Source organism: Phalacrocorax aristotelis, chromosome 10, assembly GCF_949628215.1.
Source record: "Phalacrocorax aristotelis chromosome 10, bGulAri2.1, whole genome shotgun sequence".
NCBI lineage: Eukaryota > Metazoa > Chordata > Aves > Suliformes > Phalacrocoracidae > Phalacrocorax > Phalacrocorax aristotelis.
The window spans coordinates 22,006,739-22,034,234 of NC_134285.1; the positions used below are offsets into that span (position 1 = coordinate 22,006,739).

Here is a 27,496-nt window from a genome sequence, read left to right on the forward strand (position 1 = left end):
TCAAAGAAAACTGCTTGGAGAAAAGATAAGTAAGCAACAGTGATGACGTAAAGAATCTGAAATTTACATTTCTTTCTTAGGTAATAATTGTATTCTGTGGACAGAATGCAGAATTTTTTTATGACTTAGATTTTTTTTTTTTAACTTGGCAATAAACCTTTAAGTACCTGAAAGTACAATTGCTATCTTAACTTCTAATTTTCTCTTCCAAACAGAACACTGGTATTCTCGTCAGAAAAAAAATCCTTTAATTAACTTCTAAATTAAAGGATAATTACCATGTATTTAATAGAGCATAATTACAATGTTATTAAGCAAGGAATTAATAAAAATTCTGAAGAGTTAATCAAATATAGAGACATATACCTCAGCCACACCCTCAAGAAATTATCTTCCTTAACTTTTTAACATCTAACGCTGAAAGTGCAAATTCCTTCTAGAGGTACAGTGTCAGTACTGGTGTTCTCATGCACCATCTTCACCCACCTTTCCATTTTATAGGTGACAATTACATGCACAAAACGGACATGGAGGGTTTTAGGCACCGATTTGTAGACACTAGTCTACAAACCCTGGACCACACCCATTTTGCACTAATAATGAAAATATGCTCAAACATTGAGAGGCTTAGAACTGCTTTCACAAAGGAAGATGGTGGGGGGAGGGGGAGATAAAATTTAGATTTTAGTTATGAGCAGAGGATAGGAAATCCCCAAATACTAAATCTGGGTAAGTTTCATTTCAGTGGTACTCAGTTCTCCATACTAATTTAGTAGCACAAGTCAGACTGCAGAGAGCAGAGGTACAATGGAGTCAACAGGGGATTGGGATTGGTATAAATGAGAAAACCAGTTCCAGTGTGCTGTAAATACCACCCTTACAATCACTTTGAAGTGGCAGTATTTTTAAACTCAGAAAGGTTTTATGAGCATGGAGTAACACAGACAGGTGACAGAGTCCTGTTCTTTCCATTTATATATAACAAAAATACTACACAAAAGTAGAAGCAGAATGGGCAAGTAAACTGCCCAAGCTCCCATGGTGAATCCAGGTTCAGGAGCTCCTGACCGACATTTCCATGTACAGGCAATTAAACCCATCTTTCAGATTCTGGCACAAAACTTCAAAATTGGCTCTCTGTTGTTTCTAGTCTGCCGTTGATTAAAGTTCACCAGCACCTTCTGAGCTTATCTGTACAGAATCCCCTTCCCTCCACAGCTCTAAATACTGGTGCAGTGTAGTGCTCCAGGATTACTCACTTCACTTGAGCCTCAGCTTGCATGAAGATGAATTCCCACTTTCTTGCAAATGCTCTCTGAAGTCTTGCTAAGTTTTCCTGACAAAAGATGAAAACAGTAAGAACAATTAATCCCTGTAATTGTAACAACTGCCTAACAGCACAGTTAGCGTGGCGAGTGTTTATTTTATTCCTTTTTTTTTTTTTTCTAGCTGGAAAACTCAAGGCACAGAAGTCAGCGTTGGTTTCAGGTGAACCATCTTGCAGGCAGAGCAAGGTTGTAACACATCCTTTCAAGCTGCAGCCAAGAGGGCCCTGTCAGAGAGAAGTAACGGAGTGTGATGAAGACAGCCTGAGCTCTACTATGAAAATAATGATGGATTTGTTCCCAGAAGATAACACTGAGCAGCTTTGTGAAGCTGACAACTTTCATTTCTGATAGCAGATGGCTGCCACCTGCACATTTCCCTCTCATCCCCACCTTCCCTTCTTCCCCCCACTGCTCGCTACTCTTCAGGCTTTTGCTAAGGTGCAAAGCCTGAACATCCCTTGCTTTGCTCAGTCCTGGTCACCACTGAGAGCATTATGCAGCTGCACAGCACTGAAGGCTGGGGATTGCCAGGATGATTCATAAAAGGAAATAGCTTGTTTGTCTGAATAACAAACACCGCTAACTGCAAAGTCTGGGTCCAGATGCAGCCTTTCTCTGCATCCGAAGTAAGAGCTCTGGTCTAGACCCATTACAGAGAGCACTGTGATCTAAACATTTGGAGGTAGATGCGATTTCATCACAGCTCAAGGTCAAACTTGGGACATGGGCGGAATTTCAGGCTCAAATGGCACCCTGAAGTCACATATCCACACCCGCCCTGACAAGGAGGCCTATGAGACCATCAACCCGACCCTCTCCTCCATTACAGCTGGTTCAACTGTTGCAAATTTTCATTGAAATGAACGCTAATAGATCTACTGCTGTTCTTTTTGTACCTGTTCTCTTCATTTCAAGGAAGTGTTTAAGTGCATGCATTTCAAAGCTAGAAGAAATCTTCCTATTATTTGCTTTAAACTCTTGTATTACACAAGGCATAAAGCTTGGCCCTGTTACACCAATTCCATATAAGACTTTCAGTCTGTATACATGGAAGAAAACAGCTAAGCAAATGATTTACAGCTGTGCTGAACTGTGATGATTTCCTTAACTGTGGCTACAAGGAAGAACTACTTGTAATTATATGCAAAAACAATTTTTTTTTTTTTTTAATTATGTTCACATGTGCCCTCTGGAGTAAATACGCTGAAGCCAATGAAACATCACCAACTGAAGCAATATTTGAATCCTGCTTATGTTTGGCCAATTATAAACAAAATTGAATGCAATTATGCAAGCTTAATCATATCATCAAGACCCCTGCTCTACCAATGTAAGTGGGGGGTGGGGGGCTGTCTATGAATGCTGCAAGCAGAAGCTAAAAGTGAGATGATGTTCCCTGAGATGCTTTGTAGAGATTCTCTTTGGAAACTTCATGTCAGTGTTGATGCCTATGGAGAAGCAGTCCCATACTACATCTCCAAAAGTGTGTCCTAAATACACAGGGCTCCTTCCTACTCCAGTAAGACTGTTTCTCTCGCTTGTACTCAGCTTATAGCTCCATTGCTGGATCTGCTTCAGCTCCCATAATGACTAGGAGACGTTGGTGCCATTCTTATCTGATTGCCTCTAATTAAGAGACCAAAGTTTGAATGCAGAAGCAATCTCTAATTGTGCAAGGCAATATTCACAAGAAAAATGAGAGACTGCCAAGATCTAATTATTTGCCATCACTGGAGCATTGCTACTCTCGGGAGACAACGATGTGCAAAAATACTTAGCCATAGCCTCACTGTATGTGTGTGGGAGTGTGTGTGCTGCTGAACAGCCGTTTGTTACTTTATCATAGATCTTTAGAGTACTTACAGTTAATTGGTTGGCTGTGAGCAATTTTAATGGTTTTATAATGAAATCAACAATATGCACAAAACAAAACTCAGCAAAATGTTGTGTAAATCCATACAGATTATTATATTCCTTCCTTTATGCTCTTACTTCAAGATTAGAACTCTTGGGAACACTGGTGCGTTTCCAGGGTGGACTAGAAAAGTGGCAATTTTTGCATGTTCTTCACTGAAAGGACCAAATGGCATGTATATATATCTTCGTGCACAAAAGTCCCAAAACACAGAAAGTAAGAAAGATGGAAAAAGTCCATTCTTTGAAAAAAGCCCTAAAACATATGCAATATAAATGTTTTCATTGTAATAAACGCAAAACCAGAAATCCAGTAGAACCAGCTTTGTAAACAAACCGCCCAAAGAAAAACTCCGTATTTGAAATTCAACTGTTACATTGTTGAGCTACCGAACAAAAAAGTCAATATGATAGGAAAAAAGTTCAGCTGGTCAGTCTTACATTTCTGGCATTCAAAGAAACACCAGCCCTTCCCACTCCTCTCCACCCAACCCTGCACAATCAAGGCAAGGTTGAGGATATTTTTATGGATAATAATTTCATAAACAGAAAATAGGCCCTGAATAAGCTTAAGAGTTCTTATATGGCATACTGAAAACAGTCGAAGTCTAATATTTGAAAACATTACTTTTAAGGTCCATAACTAGATGGGTCATCAGCAATTTAATCGCCCAATAATGCACCTGAAAGCCATCATTTTCACATGTTAATATCTGCTATATAAACCAGGAACTGTTAACTGGAAGGAAGAATCCAATGTAAACTTCTGTGTAATTTCCCCAATCTTGGAGGGCTGGCTATACAACAGATGCTTTAATTTGAGATGGTGCAAAGCCAGAGGCGTTGCCCAATCGCGTTCCTGATGTTGTCGCCTGATCAACCTCCACACAATTCTGACAACTGAAAAAAAAACACACAGCAAAGGCTGATCCCAAAGCACAAAATGGCAGCATTCAATTGGCAAGCAAAGCTCTCCCCACAGCCCCCTGGCTTTAAACTCTAGCAGCAGTGTACCTACGGCTTCATAATCCGCCAGCTCCAGCCTAGCTTTGTTCTGCATGGTCCGTTTGCAAAGATAGATGGCTAAAGGGAGAAACAGAATGGAAAACAATTACAGACAGATTATTAGTACTAGATCTTAAAAAGCAAAAAAGTGGTCCATGCACTGTTCATTCTCATCAGAAAGCAACATAAGGCAAGGAACGAGAGAGCTGAATACCCAGCTGACATTACCAACTAGTAATCTCAGAGGCCGTAAACATCTGGGACATCTCATTTAAAAGTGCTGAGAGTAGATCCCAGGACATAAGGTGTCTGAGAAGCAGCCCCATTGCTTCTGGGGCTGGTAAAAGATTTAGCATTAGCAACCCATTCCCCCCAGCACTTTGGGAATATGCCTGCCAAGGTGAGCAGCCCTGCACTTCTTTTCTCCTTTCGTTTAAAAAACCAAAATATCAGGATATTGAAATGAAAAGAGAAATATGGGCCAGATCTTAAAGGAATCTTATGATCTGAGCATTTTTTCCTATGCTTCACCCATTTATTCTACACATTTCAAATGGTTAAGAAAAGCCTTCTTATATTTCACCGTAGGCAGACACTGCAGAAACTGATGTGGTTTGGGATTCTGAGGGTCACAGTGAGCTCAGTGCATGACACCACACTGGTCCCAGGCTGCCTTCTGGGAAAGCCTCAGCTGGACCGCTTGCTCACCCCATTTCCATTACAGGCTGAAACACAAGGTACCCAGCAAACCCTGTGGATAGAGTCAGGTCAGTCAGGTATGAACTACATAAGAGAGGTCCAGTGCTCTCATTTTGGGATGGATCTAGATGTGAATTTTATAGCTTCCTTGTGGTTTGTCCTCTCTCATGTTGCAGGGCCAAGTACTTATTGTCCAACAGTGTTCTGAACTGGAGCGGGGCAGAAGACAAAGCATCATCTGCATAAAACTGCAATAAATCTTTCAGAGAAGATTGCAGCTTTTCTTTGGAAACCATGGGTTTTTGGTTTCCTGATAAATCCAATTTTCTGACACCTTCGTAGGTGTTTTCCTTGGGAAACCTCTTCTCCTATTTAAATATATATGTAAAAAACAGTGCTATTAATGCACTTCTATTCTATGCTACTCCTATAATTCTAACCTTCATATAATGAGCAAATATTATGCATAGTAACCAGAACTGATCAGTTCACATATATTTATATATTCAAGAGCAGTTTCATCTGTAAGCCATTTACAACACCAAATGAAGTGAGAGTCATCATCTCACAGTAATTCTTCATGCTAGGCAGTGACCTGCCATTAGCAAGTTAGTTCCTGTCCTGTGAGTGGATCCATGTAAATAGAAGTAGTATGAAGAGCTGCTGGGATTCCAGTTTTATTTGGGTCTACTGCTAGGCTGGGATTAATTCCTGGGAAGACTCCATCTGCACAGACTTCTGATATGGAAAGGTTGATTATAAGCGTATGTTGGAGATTTCTGGGACAGATGAAAATCTGTTGCTACAGGGCTCAGAGCTAATGCAGTTGCAGTTTGTCCAGCTGTGGGTCAGCTCATATAGGGCTTGATTTTGAGGTGTACTGTTCCACTCAATGTCCCCTTGCAGCACAATAATCTGACTGCAAACCCAGTTATTTATCATCTACCACAGGAAAAAAACAGAACTTCCCTCTTCAGATTGTTATTCTGATATTTACAGAACACATATTTGGCACAGTTCGGACAGTTCTATATGGTGACTGTAAAATCTGGAAGTTATTTTGCATATAATGAACAGCATCATGTTTTCTCCTAAGCAGTTCCCTCACTGGGATAAACACAAGTCTGTGCGAGCTTCCCTGCAGTCGAGGACTGTGAATGAACTATCACATGACAGACACCATTGCAGGCTACTTCTGCACCCCAGCAAATTATTTCCAGAACCCATAATGATGAGTAATTATTGCCTGGGAAAGAAAAAAAAACCCTGATTATTCAGGGAGGCGTTCTAAACTGATCTTAGATTATGAGATATTTCAAAAGAAGCACTTCCAGAAGCTCCTGTTTTATGAGCACACACATGGATTCACTTCCTCCTCCAATGCCACACTGGGATGCAACAATTGATTTTATCATTTAACCATGAAAGAAGTGCAGCTGTGGAAGAGACAGCAACATTGCATACAGACAGCTAGAGATAACAACACTGACATATTTTCTTTATGTATTATCACTGTAGGCACTCGCATGTTTAATGCACCATGTTGCAGTTTATTAGCTCATAAACCATGCTCAATCTTCTCTTTTTTTACCAGCTATCAACTGGTAATCTTAAAAAAATGGGGAAAATAAGTCCGATGTCATATATCAGAGAACTTTAACTATGGGTTGCCATCAGTTATATACTGGTTTATTGATCAGCGAGATGAGTGCCCAGATGAGGTAACTTTTTATTGATCAACACATCAGATTCAGCTACAGATCAGAGTATATTCTTCCACAAAAGCAATATTGGTATTATTTAAGATTCCCAAGGAGCAGTACTCTGCTTGCCATAAATCCTGCCGAAATGAACAGAGAATGAAGGTAATGGTAGGTAAAACCCTGGCCCCACTGAACTCAATGGCTACAGCCCCGTGGGCTTGAGACACCCTGGGATTTCAATTCATGTATTTGAGATGGGCACAAATCTGCCTCTGATGCTGCAGTCTGGCAAGAAACTCTGCTGATGAAGGGTTTAGATGGCCAAAAGTAATTATTTTAAGGACCTTTTTTTCCATAACAAACTTTCTGTACTAACTTTCTGCAATGAAATAATTATAGTCTCACCATAATCTGTGTTTTCTGGTTCCCAGCAGTTTGAAGGCCAAAAGTACGGTGCCTAAGAAACAACATATGCATTTTTGTAATTTAAGAGATGGAAAACAATTCCCATGCAGAAAAACATTACAAGTACAAAACAAAGAATCACAAAGTCTATGGCCCAGTCTCTGCCCTCACAGGAAACACTGCCGCAGATCTTAGTAAAAGTGAGGAAGCTTTTCCAGGGAGGTATCACCTTTAACATTCATTCCTCACTGCAGATAAATAGAGATATTGTAATACAAGCATCTCCTGAGGAGGATGTCCCGTATCCTGCTGACATTCTAGACACTGTTGCCATCTCATCTGAACCTGGACCTCCTCTTTCCCCAGGAATTCATGGGCACCCTGAATCTGTTTTTTTGCTGTGTGCGGTGGTATTTGGTTTTTTTTTTTCTTTGTAAGGAACATGCGAAACCTCAGGGTCTCTTATATATGCTACACACCGCTTGCTTTTTTGGAGCAGCTACCAGTGTGGTTGGTAGCCTATAAAACAATTCACTTTTTAAATATAACAGAAGGCAGAGGTCAAAACTCAGCTAATTACAGTTTTTCTGAAAGCAGAAGTCCTGCTAAGCTTATCGCTTTTGTTGTCTATCCAGGTCTGCATATTGCAATTGCTACAATTAATTGCAAGATATTACTACATGAGGCTGTATTTCAGTTTTAACATGAAAACTGAACGAACGAAACATGAATAACATTCATTAACATGAACAAAAAATAATGTCCCTGTGATCACAAAAATCAGAGAACGCTGTTCTGCGTTACTGATGTAATGCCACAAATGGGCACAGGACACTATACAATAAAGACTATTCCTTGCACCAAAGTGCAGTGAGAAAACATGGAGGGATCAAACAATACAGGGTTCAATGCTCCTCACTGATATACATCTTATGAACTTCACAAGATGATGAGCTACCGTTAAAGGAGGGACTGAAGTTGAGGTAGAAAGTGGCAAGAAGAGAGTAATGGAAAAAAAATTATTCTATCAGGTTATTTTTGCAGAAAATGGCTGAGAACTGTTGCAGGAAATAACAACAAGCAAAGAATAAGCAAAATTTGTAGGAAAAGATAAGGGAAAGAAAAGTCAGTAAGCAGTCGAGACAATTTGATGACGTGATTTACACAGGATTGAAGTACGGAAAATAAATTAAATGATACTTTGCTTTTAAAATCTAGCTCCTGAGAACTGCACAGGACAACTTACGGTATCACTCTGTTAAAGTAGAGAGAAATAAAACTAAATGCGCAATCAGCATTACCCCTGCTTCTGTCACGTCTTGCATGACAGAAGGAGTAGGACTTTCAGAAAAGTGAGGGAACTGTCATGAAAAAAATCTTAGTCTGAGTGACGCCCCGTAACCAGAAGGTGGGGAGACGCAAGGGGAGGTCTGTGATCTCCTGGGCTGCTTTGTTTACTGTGCCATTGGTCTCATATAATACAATGCCACATTAGCAGTAGGACAGTGAGCATGAGCAGCAGCAACATCAGGTGCAAAGAGAAGAGGCTTTTCAAACAAAAACTAAATAAGAGAAAACAAAATGTAAAGGAGGAATGGGAGGGTGAACAGAAGAGAGGTCATGGGAAAGATAAGGGAGTGGGCTGGGATCACGTAACAGAAAAACAGAAATTCAGCCAGCAGCATTAGGCAGTACGACTCCAAGTCTGAACTTATTGCTCCTTTTAAAGTTATACAGTCTGTCCAAAAGGAGTTGTTGCAGCACAAGCACTCAGTTATCTAGGAGGTTGAGAGCAGCAGTTTTTGGAAGGGGCATGGAACTCAAGTGTAGGATGCTTTAAAAATTCAACACATGTGGAGGCACAGGGACACTGAGGGATAGAGCTGTCCCAGCTTAGGTAACTGCCGAGGTTACACATCCTCTGTAAAGGAGCCAAAGCCTGAAGCTTGCCCCCTCCCACAGCAAACTGTGACCAAGAAAGGGAAAAAAATATAATTTTCTGCTGTGCCAGAGCTTGAATATCCAACTCTAAAGTTTGCCTTGGTCCATTTTGCACAGGAGGGTGGCTACTTAATTCTATGCCAGGGTTAGAAAATTACTTTCAGGTTCTTTCTCCTCATGTAGTTCAACTCTGAGTACAACAGCATTGAAACCGCATATCAGAAATAATCACAGGATGTATCAGTTTATTTATGTACAAACTGTAGGTCAGAAAGTAGAGGAGAGTGATTTGGGATTCTAAAGCAGATCTTTTTGAAGGAACTTCATAACCTCCTAAGGCCTCTAGCAGGATAGCCTCAATCCCTGGCTTCATAGACCTAATGGTTGCTTAGGGTCAGAGAGCGGGTGATTTCAGCAGTATTATTGCAGGGACAGTAGAAAGGACCACACGGGAGGCAGAGGGCTCACCAACCTGAAAACGATAGAACGTCCCATCATCTTTCAGGGTGAGGACATGGTCTGAGATTGGAAAGACATAACCCTGTGCAGCAATAAGACTTCCCAAGTGTATTGCTTCCCCTGTGAAAAAGAAAATGGCAGGGTTGTGTCAGGAAGACACGAACTGCACACCCCTTTCAGCAGCAGCCCTGGCGATGACTCATCCGAAGACCTGGTACACACATGCCTCCGTACCCACACCACATCCTTAACGCCTTCCAACCAAACCCTGCAAACCAGGAGAGCAGAAATCAGCCTTACAATACAGATGAAACACTGCTCAAATGTTTAACCAATCCAGTTCAGCTCTAGACTCTGAAATTCAATTCAAAGCACATTGTCCACCACAGGTGACAGCTGAGAAGAAGCCTGTTCCATCAGTGAACCCTACTTGCCTCTATCACATCTGACAAACGCCTGCAAAACCATGTCATTAGCAGCATGTTTATGAATAAAGACAAATCCTGACACTGTAGCGTTGCCATTTGTTAGAGGAAACGGTGCTGAGGTAAAGGGCAGCGGATGTCCAACAACTGCCACGGCAATCTCCACCACCACAGAGGTACATCTGCACAGATTTTTAACCAATGTCAGCTGTCAAAAGCTGCATCAACTTTCTCAGAGTTGCAAAATACACATCAGCAGCTCATGCATCCCCAAGCAGATAATAAAGCTACTGTCTGCAGCTGAAATTCAGATTTGGGACTTAAGTGGACTCATGAGAAGAGATGTGTGTATAGGCATGCCCTGGGTGAGACAACACTCCCTCTACCTCTGCTTTTACGTGGTGACAGTAGGCAGCAGAAACGAACTGGGAGGTAAGATGCTGGATTTTTTTTTTCCTTTCCACAAAAGGAAAAGAAACTTCTGGACCTGCAGATCTTTTCTTCCTCTTTTCCCAATAGTTCTTAACTGTACCAAAATTATTCTGGTTTCTCTGAAGAGTGAACTATTTGGACTGGGCCTATACACTGATCACTCTTTATGGCTGATTACCCCTTTATCTATCTGCTGTGATAAATTAGCAGCCATCATCTGATCCCATGATGGTGTCTGTGTCATCCTTGGCCAGTATGTCCTGTCAGTCACGGCTACCCTTCTCCACATCATGAAAACCTGTCACTGCCTTTGCCTGCCTAACCACACACATCCACCGGCTTCCTTTCTAAGTCTGGGAATAACCTTAAAAATCAACCAGGCTCTCTTAGGTAGTACCAAATTCACAGACAGACAAAGACTGCTACAGAGTGCTTTCCGTGTATTGCAGTGTAAGGCACTAGACTTAATTAAGATGTTGATTCTTATGTCTTTTCCTCCCTCCTTCCCTCCAATGCTTAAATCAACCTTGTTCTAGTGGTATTTTAGGCTGCAGCAAAATAGTACCTGCTGTCTAATGGCACACACAATACAGATGGAGAGTCTGTTCCTCCCCAGCTGTGGTCACCTTACCTGGATCCTCAATGCTGAGGTTCTTCATAAGCCACTGCACAATATCAGCACCTTTAAAAAAGAAACAAAAAAAACCAAAACAAACAAAAAACCCCAAACAAACAAAAAAGGTGAAGAAAGCATTAAACACTGAGACCACAGGGTTTTAGAGCCCTAGAGAGAGATAACACTGAGATAGATAAAATAGAGCTGACATGAATTTTATTCCATTTTTCTTTTTATCTCCACTGAGGTTTCAGAATGTTTTTCCTTCTTGTGCCATGCTGCAATTACATAGTTATTGACAGGTACTAAGTCCCAAGAAGAATTCTGTGTGATAGGAGCCTTGATATACTTGAAGTCTGATATTACTCTAATGGTTCTACGTAACTTGTTCTCTCCCAGTTGCTCCTCTCTCACCTCAGCATACAGTTTGTTTCTGCAAACCCTAGCGAGCAAGGAGACGAAGGAGCATTTACTGGCACCTCTAATGTGAAGGGCAATAATCTAAAAGTACAGAACTGAGTTATCAGTCAAAAGAAGACAGAGCAAAGTCTCACTTATGTCAAAGACAATCAACGTCTCACAGAAGGAAGCGGGATTCAGTGTGCCTGTAACCAAGTCACTGTTGAGCTGGCTGAGAGCAAAGTAGTGAGTCTTTAAGGCCCATCCGGTAGTTTATTAGGTTTTCAGGCCCACCAAGTAGTACAAAGCTTGCTGCTTTCTTAAAACAGCATAAAGAACTCTCTGATTGATCCTCTGCCTATATACAACCTCTCTGTTGCTCGCATGGTCATCATAGAAGTAGAAAACTTGTCACTGTTCAGTAGAAGCAGAAAACTTGCCACTGTTCAGTAGAAGCTAATGCCTTTTATCAAAATACAACATGACAGGGCAACAAAATTTAGTTAAACCCCTCAGAATAGTCAGAAACTTAGGCTTAAAATTAAACACAATGGCATGTACAAGTCAGCTAACATGGCTTTTCCTAAGTCCAAGGTAATCGGCAAAGGCACTCTGAGGCAATTTAACAAGTCCATGCCAAGTTATGGCAGCTTGAAGCACAACCTGACGATGCCATGTCTGGATGCAGACATAACACCAAGCCCTTCTCAGCATACAGTCAATTTGTTGAGAAATATTTGCATTCACATACAGTAGGCTAGTAGCCCCAGTAATACTTAGTGCTATGCTTTGTGATACACCAGTTGAAGATAGCATAAAAAAAGGAACTGATCAACCATATGGTTCAGGCTTACTAAACAAATCCCAAAGGATCTTAATTTGCACGGAGCACTTCTGAGTTCAGACACGGTGGGTACTTCAAGAAAGAGCAAAACCCACACAATGCCTGTTCCCGAAAAGGTCTGAAGACCATTTTGTTTTCCACAGGCCCAGACCACCCCCACACCCTCAACAAACCTCATAAATACAACAAAGGCCAGGAGTCACAAGCATTACGTGTCACAGAGAGAGAGACAACGGGCACTGCTAGTGTCCCAGGTCCCTGCAATACCTTCAGGCCTGAGTGACTCTCCCATGCAGATGAAATGCGGGCTGTACCCCATGCAGAAGGGGAAGGCAGCTGCTGCTCCCCCCAACAATGCAAGCTGACCCACGACTCTGCAAGGAGCACCAGTAAACCCTCTTCAGTCAGGCTACAGCAGCAAGCAGGGATACAGACCCGACCTCCCTCCTCCTCCCACCAAGGCAAGTGAAACAACTGACTTGTCCCCCACAGGCAATCAGCAGAGCTCCTGAAGATCAGGGAAGCATCTGCTTTTGCCTAAATACTGGGCAAACAGATGCAATCAACAAGCAGCAGCTGGGCATTGTCTCAATCTGCCTTGTAGGTATCAACAAACCATGTACTACAGGACCAATCTCACAAGCTTGTATTCTCAGGTCTGTGGTTGCCCTCCGTACCTCCCAATTCCACTTAAAAGCAATTTAAGTTTCCACTATCCTATTTGGCAAGTTATTCCAGAACCCTTTTTGGTTTTTTGTTTTAACAGATAGACCTCTTTTTGTAACTTCCCAGCCTAAGTTTATTAATACACAATTTATATGCATTTAATATCATACGTGTATTATCATTTAACGGAAAGAATAATTCGTCTTCCTTGATAGTTCCTCCTGAGTGTTTCTACAGAGGGCTGACACATTGCCTCCCTACCTCCATTTCACTAAACCAACCAAACATCTCCTCTTAAGATGGTCTCTCCCCCAACTTCACCATTCAGCAACTTTTCAAATTTAAGTTCCATTTCTTTGCACTGGGGTCAGCAGAACTGCAGGCAGCACCTTGCAGAATGTCCAACCAATGTGCAAGCACTTTCCTGCCTCTACTGAAACCAGCTTTCCAGGCGCATCCTAAAGTCATATCGGTTTTTTGTGAATAGTAAATTTACTCCGAAAAAAGATGTCCGAGGGGTCCAAAACTACCTGGCTAGATGAGAACACATCTAGTGAACAGTGCTAGCTGAATAACATATGGGGAAAATGTTCAGAGCCAGTAACTGTTGTTTTGACAAGTTTGTAAATAAAATATTCTATTTTATAATTATGGGTGTTCCTTTTCCCCTTTTACAAAACAAAAATATCCTGAAGATAGAACAAAACATTTGAGGTTAGAAAACCATTTCAAGAAGACCCAAACTGAAGTGCTCTGTATTGTTAAAAACAAAATAAAACATCACAAAATTTGTTAGAAAACCTCACAAAATGCTGTCTTTGTTCAAGCTAAACCAGAATCTTTCTTGGTTTTTCTGTTCACCATCCAAACTAAAAAGTCCACTATTTCTCCCGATTTTGGTCTCGGATTACAGGCTTGCAGTGATCTCTTGGGCATCTTATTGCCAAGTGACATGACAGCTGATATCTGAAAATCACCTAGAGTCATGCCTTGCTTTGCTCAAGGGAGGTATAGTGCATTCTGCATGATTCCTTTCCAGATATACGGGAATACTAAATGCAGATTTAAGCCCCACTCCATTTTTACATAGGATGATCACATCCCCAGCTCTACACCTCTTTTGAGGAATCTTTTCAATTTTCATCAAACTACAATGAAAAATTCAAGTAATGCTGGAAGCTGGTCTCCCAGTCTTTCTTCCCCCTCTTATTAAGATTACAAAAGAAAGGTTCAAAGGGGCACGTAAACTGAAGGCACCAACTCAGCCAGAACTCCTGTGATCAGCCACTCCAGAATATAAGCAGCACTTGAGATCAGGGATTTTAATTTGCCTCTGTTAAAAACATGAAGTCATTGCTGGATGTTGCCAAGAGCCTGGAAGATTTTATAGCAGTTCTCCAGTTGTCCTGAGGCAGACAGATTATCTTTCTGCTGAGTTTGCTGAACCATTATTTATCACCTGCCAAGACTGATTACTCACCCTCGAGACAATGACAAGTCTTTCCTTCCTCTGTTAATTACTGTCATCATTAATAGCCATGTCACTAATTAATATTCAATCACAATGAAAACTCTTTACTGCCATCTCCCACAACACCTTCAATTTTTAGGGTTACCCTCACACATTGACTTTGCCTTTGCTTGCGGCTGTTTCTATCACTGCAAGCCACTTTCGTCTACCTAGAAATACTATTTATGCCCTTCCTCAAAGGAGAAAAGTCTGATTTATCCTTATAAGACACGGTCAAGACTTGAGTGAATCTTTCACAAGACTCTCCTCTGTCAGACCAAGAAACAGATTCCTTTATCAGGAAGTTTTCCAGAAAATTTCATCTTAACCTCTCCTGTAGGCTAAGCCCAACAGACTGCCCTCACATAACTCACCATCCCAAAAAGATCTTTCCTGGCTCATTTTCAGATTCCACATTTCACAAGCTCTTTCAGAGGACACCTGGGGGAAACCCTTGACCCTGATATGTTTCCACTAAACACTAACAGGGCATTTGTGATCTGAAAACAAATACTTGGGCATGTTTTCGTAATAGAAAGTGTTGTTGGATCCACATAGAGGAATGGCTCCCGTCTCCTCTATGCTTCTCTCCATACGTCTACATTTCCTCTGAGTCAGTATGCTCAGTTCAAGGTTAGTCAACAGCCTGTGAACATCTATTTCCTCCTCACCTATAATGAAATATAACTTTTTGCTTTAGGCTCTTCTTTGAAGCTGAAGTAGATTAAGTTGCTTAATACCAACAGAATAGCTGTATTTCTATGTGCGAACAGATTCACAATGACCATTTATCCAGCTACCTGGTTTAGAGACAGACTAGCAGTTTTATATTTCTTGCTATTTTCTCCATTTTCTCTTCAGCCTCAGTGATCTCGTAATAGCAGCTAGTGTTCTCAGAAGGCCATTGCCTGTCAACATGACAAATGAGCGGCCAGCCATGAAAAGATAAATTAAAAAAAAAGTTCACAAGGTGTGAGGCCATCGGCGAGATGCAGTTAATGAGGTGGGTCACCACCACTGTATTTGATACCTTTTCTACTCAGCCTAAGTTGTTCTACCTCTTCCAGAAAATCCAGGACTTGCTTGGAAAATGTAGAGCCATCTATAATCAGATTCACCCATCTTCCATGTGCTGTGTGAAATAGCAAAAGCAGACAGAACGACATATCCTGCTCCAGCAATTTCGAAAGATCTGCTCCCGGGAGTGGAGACTCTACTGCTGGTCCAGGGCAAAGGAGCCAGGACCACTGGGGTCTGCTTGTCATCCAGTGGACTGGGCATGTCCTGACAAGGCATACGTATGTACGTACACACACCTTTGTATACAAATGAAAAATACAAAAGATTTCTGAAACTTCAGCAAATGTGCATCTTTGCATTTCTTTTTATGCCTGATAAGACAACTGCAATTTTTGCTGAGTGTCCTGAGATGGCAGAGCTCCACAGTGATTTGACATGGCACGTCTCATGTTACCCAGGTGTGGCATCACTGACCAAGGACTAAAGTCTATATTTTCTCATGGGAGTTGCTAAGCTGATCCCTGATCACTGGATGCCATCCAGCAGCTACAGCCAACGAGGCAGGCTGCTTTGGCTCTCAGATTGTTCACAACCTCACATTGCACTGACAAACACTAACATGGAAGGAAGTAAGGTCTTAAAAAAAACATTACAAATACTGTCTGATGTTAGGAAAGAATTTGTCATATATACATGTCTACAGGAAAAGACATAAGATTGCTTGGTTATTTCCTGTCTTTCCCCAGTGTTAGGGTAACCCTAATATTCTCTGAACATATTTTAATGATTAAAAAAGAAAAATTTAGTACTTTTGCGTAGTAGTTTGTTTTGGGTTTTTTTTTAATTTTACAAAAGGAATACAAAAAATGTGAAATGTTCAGCTCCTTCCTAGACCTTATCTACACATCCATGACACACACTATGGGCAAACAAGTTACGTGACTCCCTCTGTTAGTCACCTCCAAACCCAAGGTCCAGACACTCTTTTGATGCAAGGGTGAAAATGTGTTCTCCTTCCTGTCACTTCATTCTTGAAAAAAGATGAACCCATTTTAGCACCAAATTTTCCAAACAATTTGCTCCTGAACTGAGACCAATCTTTAAATATTTCTATCAGGAAAGCAAGATTGGAAAAAAAAACCCAAACAACCAACCACAAGCCATCAAAACGATATAAGAATACGTGCATAGGTGTATGAGCAGCCACTCAAGCTGCCTTCCACCCTGCCAATCACAGCAATCACACTATTAAATGGAAATAATGTGTTTTGGTCCTCCCCAAAGAGCACTGGGTCTTTGGTAAATCCAGTTCCAAAAAGGTTAATTAATTATCCACACTTTTACCACTAAGCTTGCAAAAATAAACAAATAAACAAATGAACATCACCCATAATAAAGAGAAAAACTATTTCATACAAAATTTCTCAAGGCCTCCAGCACTCCCCGCTACTACTTTTCTTACACAGAGCCTCCCACTGACTCCCACAGTGATTTCAGCTAGGTTGGCAGTACAGACTCCTGCTCACAGCAGGGATTTAATACAAAGCACCAACTTTTATAGGTAGGAAAAAAAGAAATATCTAGGTCCCTCCCTAGTACTGTGTTACAAATATTGGAGAAGCACTTTATAGAATTTGCCTACAATAAGCCCATAAATAAATACCAATGCCAGCTAAGAAAAAAAATCCTAGCAGTTGACTCAGAAAATGTTGTAATTGCAGCTCTTCTCCATCAGCATGTGGTAATTGCACCACTCAGTGTCAGCAAGAAGCATCATCAAAGCTACAACAGCTTAGAGCTTCTAGCAACAGCAATTTTCCTCTACGTTATATTAACTTTAAATCTTGTTTGTGAATTATTAACAACCATTAGCAGCAGGAGCGTTACCCCTTTTTGATCAAAACAGCTGAAGTTTCTAAGGAGACTTTTTGTTCAATGTAACTTTTTAGTGCTTGAAGTTGCAATCTACTTTTCTTCTAAAAAAAAAATATCTGAAAATGTAGTACTTTGTGCGAAGTAGGAATGATGCTTGGTGGGAAGGTGGAAAGCAGCACACAGAGACAAGTTGCGTGTGAATGTCCCAGGATGACAAAACCATGACAAGGACAGATTATTTGTGAATTTAATGGGTGCAAAATCTCTGATCCTCTGCGTTTTTCCTGACAACAGCATGGGTTATTTGTCACAGTGTTTGGGCTGATAGGACATTCCAACCATTTCTTCATCCCTCCTCTGTCTCCTTTACTAACTGTTATCTGCAGAAAGCTGTTCAGCCTACTTGCCCATTTATACCACATGTCTCTGTTTCAGAGATGAGTCCCACGTAAGTACTAATCACTGGGCTTTGTACATTGCTTTTGAACGTGGGAAACATGCTGTACCTCTGTTGCATAAGTGTTGTATCTGTGTAAACAAAACCATATGGGAATCCAATCACAGATTTATCAAAAGCCTATTAAAATTAACAACTCTGATGTTTAACTTGTGCATGTTCTTGTCCCAGACACCAGGCCCTGAAGCAAAATTAGCAGCGAATCTATTAATAAATTCTTTCACAAAAGGGAGTAATGACCCAGACCCACGGCTGCACTGCAGCGTGTTGACAGACACTTGTGGCATTGGGAGAGTGACAGAAGATAACCCTCCAAGGAGAGAGGAAACGCCATGGGCTCCTGTAGTCACGGTGGGGAAAGAAGATGAGCAGCTGAGGGGAACCAGCTCAGGAAATGAGACCAGGCAGAGGGCAACACACTGGAGTCGCAGAGATGCTTGCGTGCTATAACTAGGAATTGAATGGGAATTTCTAGCAACCAAGTGCTCATACACTTTGAAATAGCTTACGAAGTAATGGGCTGCAAATTAACAGTTTAACCATCAGCACTGCAGAGCAAATTTGATCTTTGTCTCCAATATGTATTTTACATGTAACACAAGCACAATCTCTCCTACCCGCATTTTAAATATAGATGGATATGAAAGGTAAAAGATGGAAATCTGGATTTGCAAAATCCAAATTCCTTGTGCCCTTTCACCCTGTTAATAGCTCCTTCTTCTGAACTGCTATCTGGGGGGACTTTTGCCTTCTCATCAAGTCGGCTAGGCTACCAAAGCGCAAGTACCCTCTACGATACAGACCTGTAGAGGAAGATTTTCACTAAGCAGGAATCAATAAATGATCGGACACGACAGCGCAGATCTCTGCATGGGCTAATTTACCCAGGTAACAAAGGTAAATTAGATCTTAAAATTTTGGAGATATCACGGCCAGACTGCTTTCATTACAATGCTGCCCACCTAAAAGTAGTTCAGGTAGCTTTACAAGGCATGAAAGTAAGTAGCAGAAGACATACCCAAAGACAGGCTTCTGGCTTGCAATACCCTCCCATCAACAACACTTAAAAGCAGACAGCCAGTGCTGAAGAGCAGAAGGATGCCACTAGCTGAGAGCCCTGGCTTTAAAATGATTGCTCTACAGTGGTGTTAGTAAGGCTGAGTTAGCAACCTTCTTAATGGACGCACAGTTAATCCCAGCGAAAGAGGCCTGCCAGCACAGCTTAAACCAGGTCCTCAACTGGAAAAAAAGCAGTACCAGCAAAAGGTCTTTTTCCAGTTGACCTGCACCAATATAAAGTGTTTGGTGCTATGCCAGCCTCTGCCTTGTTCTCACTCTGCTTCAACAGGGCTGTGTCGTATCGGCATCAGCCCAGCCCTCGCACCTGACGCTTAGCGCCTTTGACTGCTTACACATGGACATTTGCTTGCACCATGAGACACCAAGCAGTGGTCTTACCACAGAAGCAGCCACAAGGATTTATTTGAGCTAAACATTCCTCACCTGCCTCAGAAAAACTGAGCTGCTATCAGGTCTGCGCTATGTACAGACAGGCCTGGCATCAACAGGCGTGCTGGCAGACCCAAACACACACACACACCCTCCAGAACTCAGAATATACCACAACCCCAGTGCAGCCCCTCTGCCATTGCATTGCTTGACTAGAATTTGACCTGTTCTAAATTAGAGACATAGTGTGACATGTTCCCAGATCTTGTTCTGTCCTTGAACACAACCCCAAACAAACTGCTGTTACTAAAAGTACACGAGCAATCTGCATCCCCAAAAGTTAACAGTTCCATACTTTGCGTCAAACCCGTAACCATTCCTCCTATAACACCCACAGAAGATGAGCACATTGCCTTGAAAGCCATTAAAAAGGTATACAAGAGGCAGGAAAATTGTACTTTGCAGTCCCAGCCTCCTGCCTCCCAGCAGCAACAGGGACAACATCTTGTAGTAGCATCAGAAGTTACCTCCTTTTACAAATCACTAAGCACTGCAGATGTCTCAAGGTGTACCTTTACACCTACAAGTGATCGTAAATATACAGTTGCCTTTCAGGCTACCCTACCCTGGCATTACTCAGACTGCTGAAGTGGCTCATATAGCTTAGCAGTTTGGCTCTTTGCCCTACAGTAGCGCTTAGATGCTGTTCCTCACGCTGTCAAAATGATTCAGCAATGTAACAGCAAGGGAAGCAACTCCGAGCACTGCTGGAATCGGGGTTTTTGAAGATTGCTGTGTCAGATCCTGATAGGGCTGAAACATCTTTACTGCTATGCAGTTCATGCACATAGTCTTTAAATCAAAGGCAAACTCGCTATCATTTCAATCATATATTAGTATTTTTAATAGCAAATTTTCTTCTCTGGGAAAGAGGAAGATCAATAAAACATAGAAGCAACTGGTGTATTTCAGCATGAGACTAGCAGGTCACTTCACATTGCATCCTCATTCACAAAGTGGGTGTCAAAGGCTGTCACATCAAGGTCCTCCTTGCCCTCACCAGTGTTGTAACAGTTTCCCTGCATAGGTGTAAATGTCACCGACTGGTGCAAGACAGTAAAGTGCTCTGAACGTTACAGCATTTTCATGATTTTGGCACAATATTTATTTACTAGGAGATCTGACACTAGTCCTCCCCTACGCTGGGTCCCTCTGAATTTCCACAGTAATTCTGTTTGCAGAACCACTCAGGTTTTAAACCTCCTAAAATACTCTGGCCACAACAGATCTCTCTTTCACAAGATCACACACGTCCACGTTAACTGTGACGTTAGTCTCTGTACTATTACAGATAGAGAATTTGACTACGCTAGTTATCCTTAAGGAACCAACTTCATCGTGACACGTTGCTATTCTCCTCTCATTCTTCAGGAAAGGTTGAGAACCACATGCAGGGTTTGTGGTGATGAGGTAACATCAGGTTACCTGGAAAATGAAATAACCTGACATCTGTAGCTCTCTTCCCTCCAGCAGTTCCTTGTGCTGAAAATGAAATCATCTCTATTGTACAGCTTTTTTCACCCTTTCCCTGCTAGGTCTTTCAATCATGTATAATGCAGGGTGCACTGGAGTGCAGTTGGCCTCACTGGATCTCTGTGCCAGTGCAGCAGTCAGTCAGGGACAATTCTCCACCAGCATTAAGGTTGCACATATTATTTATTTTAGCCACGGGTAATACCAGATGAATTACAATCATATAGCAATTGCTGACAATTTACTTCCTGCCATGCTAAACAACAAGATAGTATTGGCACTAACACTAGAGGCCATATTAAACAGGGCTCCTTAAACCACGTGTTAAAGGTGCTTATACAGGCAAGGAGCTGCTGAATCTGCCGGCAACAGCTCGCTCCTGCATTTCAAATTTGGGCAGAGATATCTATCAATAAAAATTTGACATGTGCAGAACAATTTAATGATAACACTGAAACAATCAACAAGCACAAATCTGTTAGTATGCATAATTAAGTAACAAGTTCAAAATTGGTAGATTATTTGCTCATTTCTATGTCTGAAGGATTTCACAGGGCTGTGCAAATAATAGAAGCAGTAAAACAACAATCAACTTTTCCTAAATACTTACATTTTAAAATCGGATTTCCTGTGCTGGTAAATCCTTCAGGTTTATTTTACCAAATAACTTCTGAAACTAAGAAGCATTTTAAAAAGCTGAAAGCTGTGGTAAATAAATATGATTAAGTTTAAATAATTCAATCCACTGTCAAAACATGGTGTAGCTTAGAACTGCAAAATATCTGTCTATATGAATTTTAGAAGGTGTTTTTGTTGCAACACTAAGACAAAATCCAGTAAAATATTTTCCTCTCTTTATCTCCCCCCCGCCCTTCAAGAATTTGAAGACTAACATTTTATTTAACTCCTTTCCATGTAAGCATGGGTTTGGACTTGGAAAAGCTGACAGGCTGCTCCAAAGCAGTGATGATTTTAGATAGCAACAGGCCCTGAATGTGGGATGGGCTCAGACCAGACCCGGCTGAGTATTTGGTTGTTACCCAAGCAGGAGCACAAAGTGTAGCCTTCAAAAAGAGCCATTCGTCGTGCAGTGAGGATCAGCCTCGTTCAAAGCAGCTTCTCAGAGAGCTTTGCCGCACAGCGCCCAACAGCGGAGGGACAAACCCGACAGTGCTGCTGCTTTCCTACTTCCATCCAGCAACGCTCCAGCCTGAGACCCAGCAGCATCACCCGCTTCCTTCCAGAAACCTCACGAGGGTGAGCGTAAGTTGTCGACTGTCGCCATTAACTCTTGACAAAACCCAGTCTGGTACGGCTCTGTAGAAACAGGGCCACCAGGCACGTCAGCCTCTTTGTGCGCTCTGAACTCGGCTGTGTCCTGGCGAGCACGGCAGTAACAGCCTCGGACCACACAACATTTCTTGGCATGCACAGTTTGCCTGGGCAAATTTGCACAAGGCAGCCTTAGAATGCAGCAAACTCATTCTGGCACTTTTAGTTTCCAAATAGGTAAAACTCAAAATCCTCTCCTTGTAAAGCAAAAGCTTTTTTAGCTTCTTTTTTTTTTTTTTTTTTTAAAAGTCTGCAACAGTATTTTGTAAGGAATTGAGCAGTGTTTTAATTTATCAGAAGTTTAGGGAGAGAAGATTTAAAAGCTCTTCAGAGAACACAGCTTCATAAGTGATTAGAGAAACCAGAACTATGTAAACACTTGAAAAAAACCTTCCTGTAAATATAAAATAAAAAAAAAAAAGGCAAGTACATTTCACTTGTGCTTATAAGACTTTGTATTTGCTTTCCAGTCATAACAACTGTTTCACATTTATCTTGTAATATCCTCTAGGCCCCACCAGTAAGCGCTGTGCAAATACAGACAAGTTAGTCCTGCCTCTGAATTTCATTATAGCAGCAAGCTGACTGACAGGGATGTCAGAGCAACAGTTCTGTTTCAACGAGCAGTGACAGAAAGCAAATGCTGATTTTACAGATGTGAGCGTATCTGCTGGAAACCTTCTTTAAAAAGTCCTGGGCAACAACCCCAAAACAGGGACTGTGTTTTACGGATTTTATAAAATCTGTGTGGATTTTATAGTAAATCAATGCTTATTAAAATGAAATTTTCCTAGGATTATAAGCATTCTTCAGATACATTCAGATCACATTCTCGTTTAAAATACATATTCTTCCTTCCCTCATTTTACCTTTTGCCCGTTCTCTCTCCTTCTTGCTCCAAACTGGGATGCAGCTGGGAGGTTGAGCTCACCCAGCATCAGCCCTGACACAAGGCTGGAGCTGCCTGCCGGCCGGATCATGCCTGGGCTGCGGCAGGGGCTGGGCAAGCAGGGGCTGAGCAGGGCAGGCAGGGGCTGAGCAGGGCTGGGCTGGGCAGGCAGGGGCTGGGCAGGGCTGGGCTGGGCAGGCAGGGGCTGAGCAGGCAGGGGCTGAGCAGGCAGGGGCTGAGCAGGCAGGGGCTGAGCAGGGCTGGGCTGGGCAGGGCTGGGCTGAGCAGGCAGGGGCTGGGCAGGCAGGGGCTGAGCAGGCAGGGGCTGAGCAGGCAGGGGCTGAGCAGGCAGGGGCTGAGCAGGGCTGGGCTGGGCAGGCAGGGGCTGAGCAGGCAGGGGCTGAGCAGGCAGGGGCTGAGCAGGCAGGGGCTGAGCAGGGCTGGGCTGGGCAGGCAGGGGCTGAGCAGGGCTGGGCTGGGCTGGGCAGGCAGGGGCTGAGCAGGGCTGGGCTGGGCAGGGCAGGCAGGGGCTGGGCTGGGCAGGCAAGGGCTGAGCAGGGCAGGCAGGGGCTGGGCTGGGCAGGCAGGGGCTGAGCAGGGCTGGGCTGGGCAGGCAGGGGCTGGGCAGGGCTGGGCAGGCAGGGGCTGGGCAGGCAGGGGCTGAGCAGGCAGGGGCTGAGCAGGGCAGGCAGGGGCTGGGCAGGGCAGGCAGGGGCTGGGCAGGGCTGGGCGGACAGGCAGAGGCTGGGCTGGGCAGGCAGGGGCTGGGCAGGCAGGGGCTGGGCAGGCAGGGGCTGGGCAGGCAGGGGCTGGGCAGGGCAGGCAGCCGCCCCGCTCGGCCGGGAGGTGGTGGTGTTGCCCAGGGAATAGGAGGCCGCACGGCCGGCGGGCGGGCGGGCTCGCTGGCTCCCGCCCATCCCTGAGTTCAGCCCAGCGTCTAGGCCCGGCTCAGAGGTTCCGACCAGAGGCTGCCAGCGGACGCGAGGCTGAGGCAAATCACACTGAGCCCGCACCTGTTTTAAAAGCACCGCTCGTGATCTTAAGATGTAACTCATTTTGCAGATAACAACAGTAAACACAGGCTCCAGGCAGCGAGGAGCAGGCACCGTCCTCTCCCCACCCCGGGAGAAACATGGGAGAGAGAGGGATAACGTCTCTGCTGAAGTCCCTCACAGGGTAACAAGAGAAGCGAGACGAAAAGGTCCCAAGAAATCAACACACAGAATTACAAGGTCACAGTAAAATACAACAGGTCACACCATCAGGTTCTATCTGAGAAGACGCACAGAAAGGTGGAGGGAGGAAAGGCCTTGTTTATAGTCTGTTTATTTTTCACTTTCGCCTCAGGACCATGCATTCGCGAGGACCGTGCTCAGATGTGTGATGCTCCTGCTTTTCCCCAGTGAGTCATCAGCACCTCGCACCAACGGTCCCCGAGAAAGACGGCGACGGGGTGGGCACGACTCTGATCAGGGCACCGTCAGCCCGGGGAGAGCCGTGTCTGTCACCCCTCCCAGCGCAGCCAGCTCACCAGCCTACTCCCAGAGGAAAGGTAGGTACATATGGAAATATTTGTAAGACTGAGTGGGAATGCCAAGCTTTTCACTGTGCCACAGGCCTTGCCTTTTATAAATATATTCATTTCTGTTTTACTGGGGCGGCAAGGGAAAAATCTTTGCATTTCTGAGATCCCAGAAATAATCAGATAAAAAAGCCTGGACTCAAAAGGAAAAGATGGATCAACATCTCTAATCTGAACTTCTGTCCTCCCAGAGGAAATCCCCCCACCCCAAAACTGAATGGGTTAAAGCTATGACCTTATGAATTAAACTGAATCACTGAAGAGAGGGAAAAGTAAGGAGTGAAAGATACAGAATGTATTGAGAGGAACGAAAGTTTTGAAGAAAAAAAGTTATTTTGAAAGTACTACAGCAAATTAATCTAAAGAACAGTACAACAGAAACAAGTAAAGAGCGTCAGTTCCAAAAGAGATCGTGTTAAACCCAGGGGAAAAAATAAGATGAAAGCCACTTCTGTCTAACAAAATATTTTGTCACATAGAGAGGCAGGCACTAAAAATGAGATAAAAATACAGGAATGCAGGGCTTTGTCTCCGTATACCCATAAAACCCCTCTTCAGGAGCACAGGTCAGAGTAATTTGCTGGATTGCTCATCTATGGTCCCCACTGCAAGAACAAGCATAAAAGTGAAGTGTGAAGGAAGCGGGACCAGAAACCCTGCTGTACAAAAGCAAGGTAACCCAGTGATGATAGATCATGAAACCTGATTAAGCTTAATGACACCAAATACATGTATTAATGTTACAAATCTAATGCAGACTTCAATACAAAATATGCCAACATCCATAGAAAAAAATCACAAACCCAATCACCTCTGACATAGCAAAGGTCTCCCAAGGGGCCTAGTATTTTCTGTGAAACTGCACAAGTAGCAAGTCCCAAACCAAGAGTTACACTGGAAAAGAACCGTATTTGGTGAGCTACTGGGAAGCCTTTACTAGATCTGTCCTCTCAGGACTGCCAGGCTAGTTATCTCAACCACAAGAGATTCCAAAATTGAGTATAATCAAGAAAAAATGCAGGCTCTTGTGCTACGTGTAAAACTCAGCTGGTGTTGACTGCTCTTCCTTGCTCTTTTCCCCATCAGGTGCGCATTTTGTTATCAACAGTACTGACAAAGAGGGTGAGAAAGACAGAATATATATTCTTCAGCTAAAAGCAAAGTACAGGCAGGAACCTTGGAAAGCTTCTCCCAGACTACCCCTACGCCAAAACTCCCTGGAGGGACCACACAGAGATTGGGAGGGTTATTTATCGAACGTTCATTAAATCATTCATGTTCCTTTTCCAGGTTAAGTATAGGTGGCCCATCCACCTGGGTGAAGATCAATAATTAATGCCTTCGGCAGTATAGATGATGCATCGTGACTCCGAGCCCATTATCATCCCTGTACGTCCTACTGCAACCCTATTGTGTTGCACTCACCCTTTTGCCTAAGATTTTGTTGGGCTCGGCACTCTCCTGGGGGGTCCAGCTCCCGCCTTAGACAGACAGAAAGAATCAGTTTACTTGCAAGTCGTTAAGTAATACATTTACAATTCACTGATTCATTAAGATCTTACAGTCCCTGCTTGACTAGAAAATGTATGTACAACGTCCGCTGAAGAAAATAATGCCCAATTTGATAAACGACGAGTGACCTTTTCCTGTTGGGAACTGGAGAGTCCTAGTTCTTTTAATAACTTGTAATCACCTTGATACCATTTCCCACATGCCCCTAAAGGAAACCCTATAAATTTAATAGTATTGGTATTTGTCAATTCTTGAATTTGGTCTTTCAGATGTTGATCTTTCTTAACTTTCTCTGCCGCTGCATCCACCAGAGATATTGATTTACTCTTGTATCTAACTGTGACGTCAACTACTAGGGCCTGATCTCCTTTAACGAATACCAGATCTGGGTTATATAGTTAATTTTGTTCATCTTTCAGCAGCGGCTCCTAAAATACTACCCATTCCTTCTTTTTGGCCTCCTCCGCCAATAATTCACATAGTTGGTTATGTATTTTAATCCCAGCATTTTGTACCGCTGGGCAATACCCAATACCATGCGAACAGGTCTCGTTCTCTTCCTGACAATGTCGGCAGGACTTAATTTGAGTGTCTTGTCTGCCCCTTGCTAAAGTTCTCTTGTGGGGTAGACACTGGCTCTTAGATGTTAACCTGTGATGAGCTTCCGGGGGGAATGCCCCTATAAAATTCTACCCAGTTGTTACTGATCTTATCCTTCTTGAAGTTGGAAACTCCATGGCCCTGGGAAACCAACTTGGTCCAATTCACAAGTTCCTGTTTTCACCAGTTACAGGGTCTCAAAGATGATTTTTGGAGCATTCTGAGGCTGGCTCCTCACCATCAAGCTCCTCTGATATCACCATAACCACTCTTGGGTCCCAAATCAATGTATTTTTTTCCTTATCTCCTCCTGCTGTAATCCACAATCTTTCAAATTCTTTCTCAATGCCCGCCTGCTGAACAACTGCTCTTATAATTTTGTCCAAAGACTGCACAGTTCTGTGTAGTCTTTGAGCCTGTACACTGGGAATCAAACCCAAGAGCCTGGTAATAGCCAAACCTCCATCCCAGGTGCTGGAATACAGGATGGCATCACAAGTGCTTGCCAGAATTTGTAACCATTCCCTGACACCCACTTGAATTGCCAGGTCAAGGGTTTCTAGGTATGTAGCTTTCGCGTCACCTTGGTCTGCCAAGTAGATCAGTCATGGAATAGCGTATCCTTTCAAGATGTCAGCCTTCTGAAATAGCTTTAACGCAGCCTTCCTAATTCTTTGTAACCATCCCGTCACTTTCTCCAGTAGCTCTGGTTTTGATATTCTAGTCCATGCCGAAACTCCCCAGAAGGACCTGACAGAGATTGGGAGGGCTACTCATTCCTCCTCCTGGCCACTCTGCATTATCAAGGACAGTGCCAACAACAACTGCAATTTTTTTTTTTTTTGAGGTAAAAGTTTTTCCATAAGGAGTTAAATTGCAAGCCATAGATCAGCACGCACGC

The 27,496-nt window shown here is 42.9% G+C and overlaps 1 protein-coding gene across 2 annotated transcripts in view; it reads right to left on the reverse strand.

Annotated features, from left to right (window-relative positions):
• RGS6 (regulator of G protein signaling 6) overlaps positions 1-27,496 on the reverse strand; it is a 288,401-nt gene that overhangs the window by 60,299 nt on the left and 200,606 nt on the right. For both annotated transcript variants that reach the window (XM_075105737.1, XM_075105738.1), the window contains exons 4-8: positions 10,943-10,993; positions 9,468-9,574; positions 7,055-7,106; positions 4,261-4,325; positions 1,260-1,336 (exon numbers count right to left, since the gene is read on the reverse strand). In XM_075105737.1, coding sequence (XP_074961838.1) covers positions 1,260-1,336; positions 4,261-4,325; positions 7,055-7,106; positions 9,468-9,574; positions 10,943-10,993 — 352 coding nt within the window. The remainder of the gene's footprint in view (positions 1-1,259; positions 1,337-4,260; positions 4,326-7,054; positions 7,107-9,467; positions 9,575-10,942; positions 10,994-27,496) is intronic.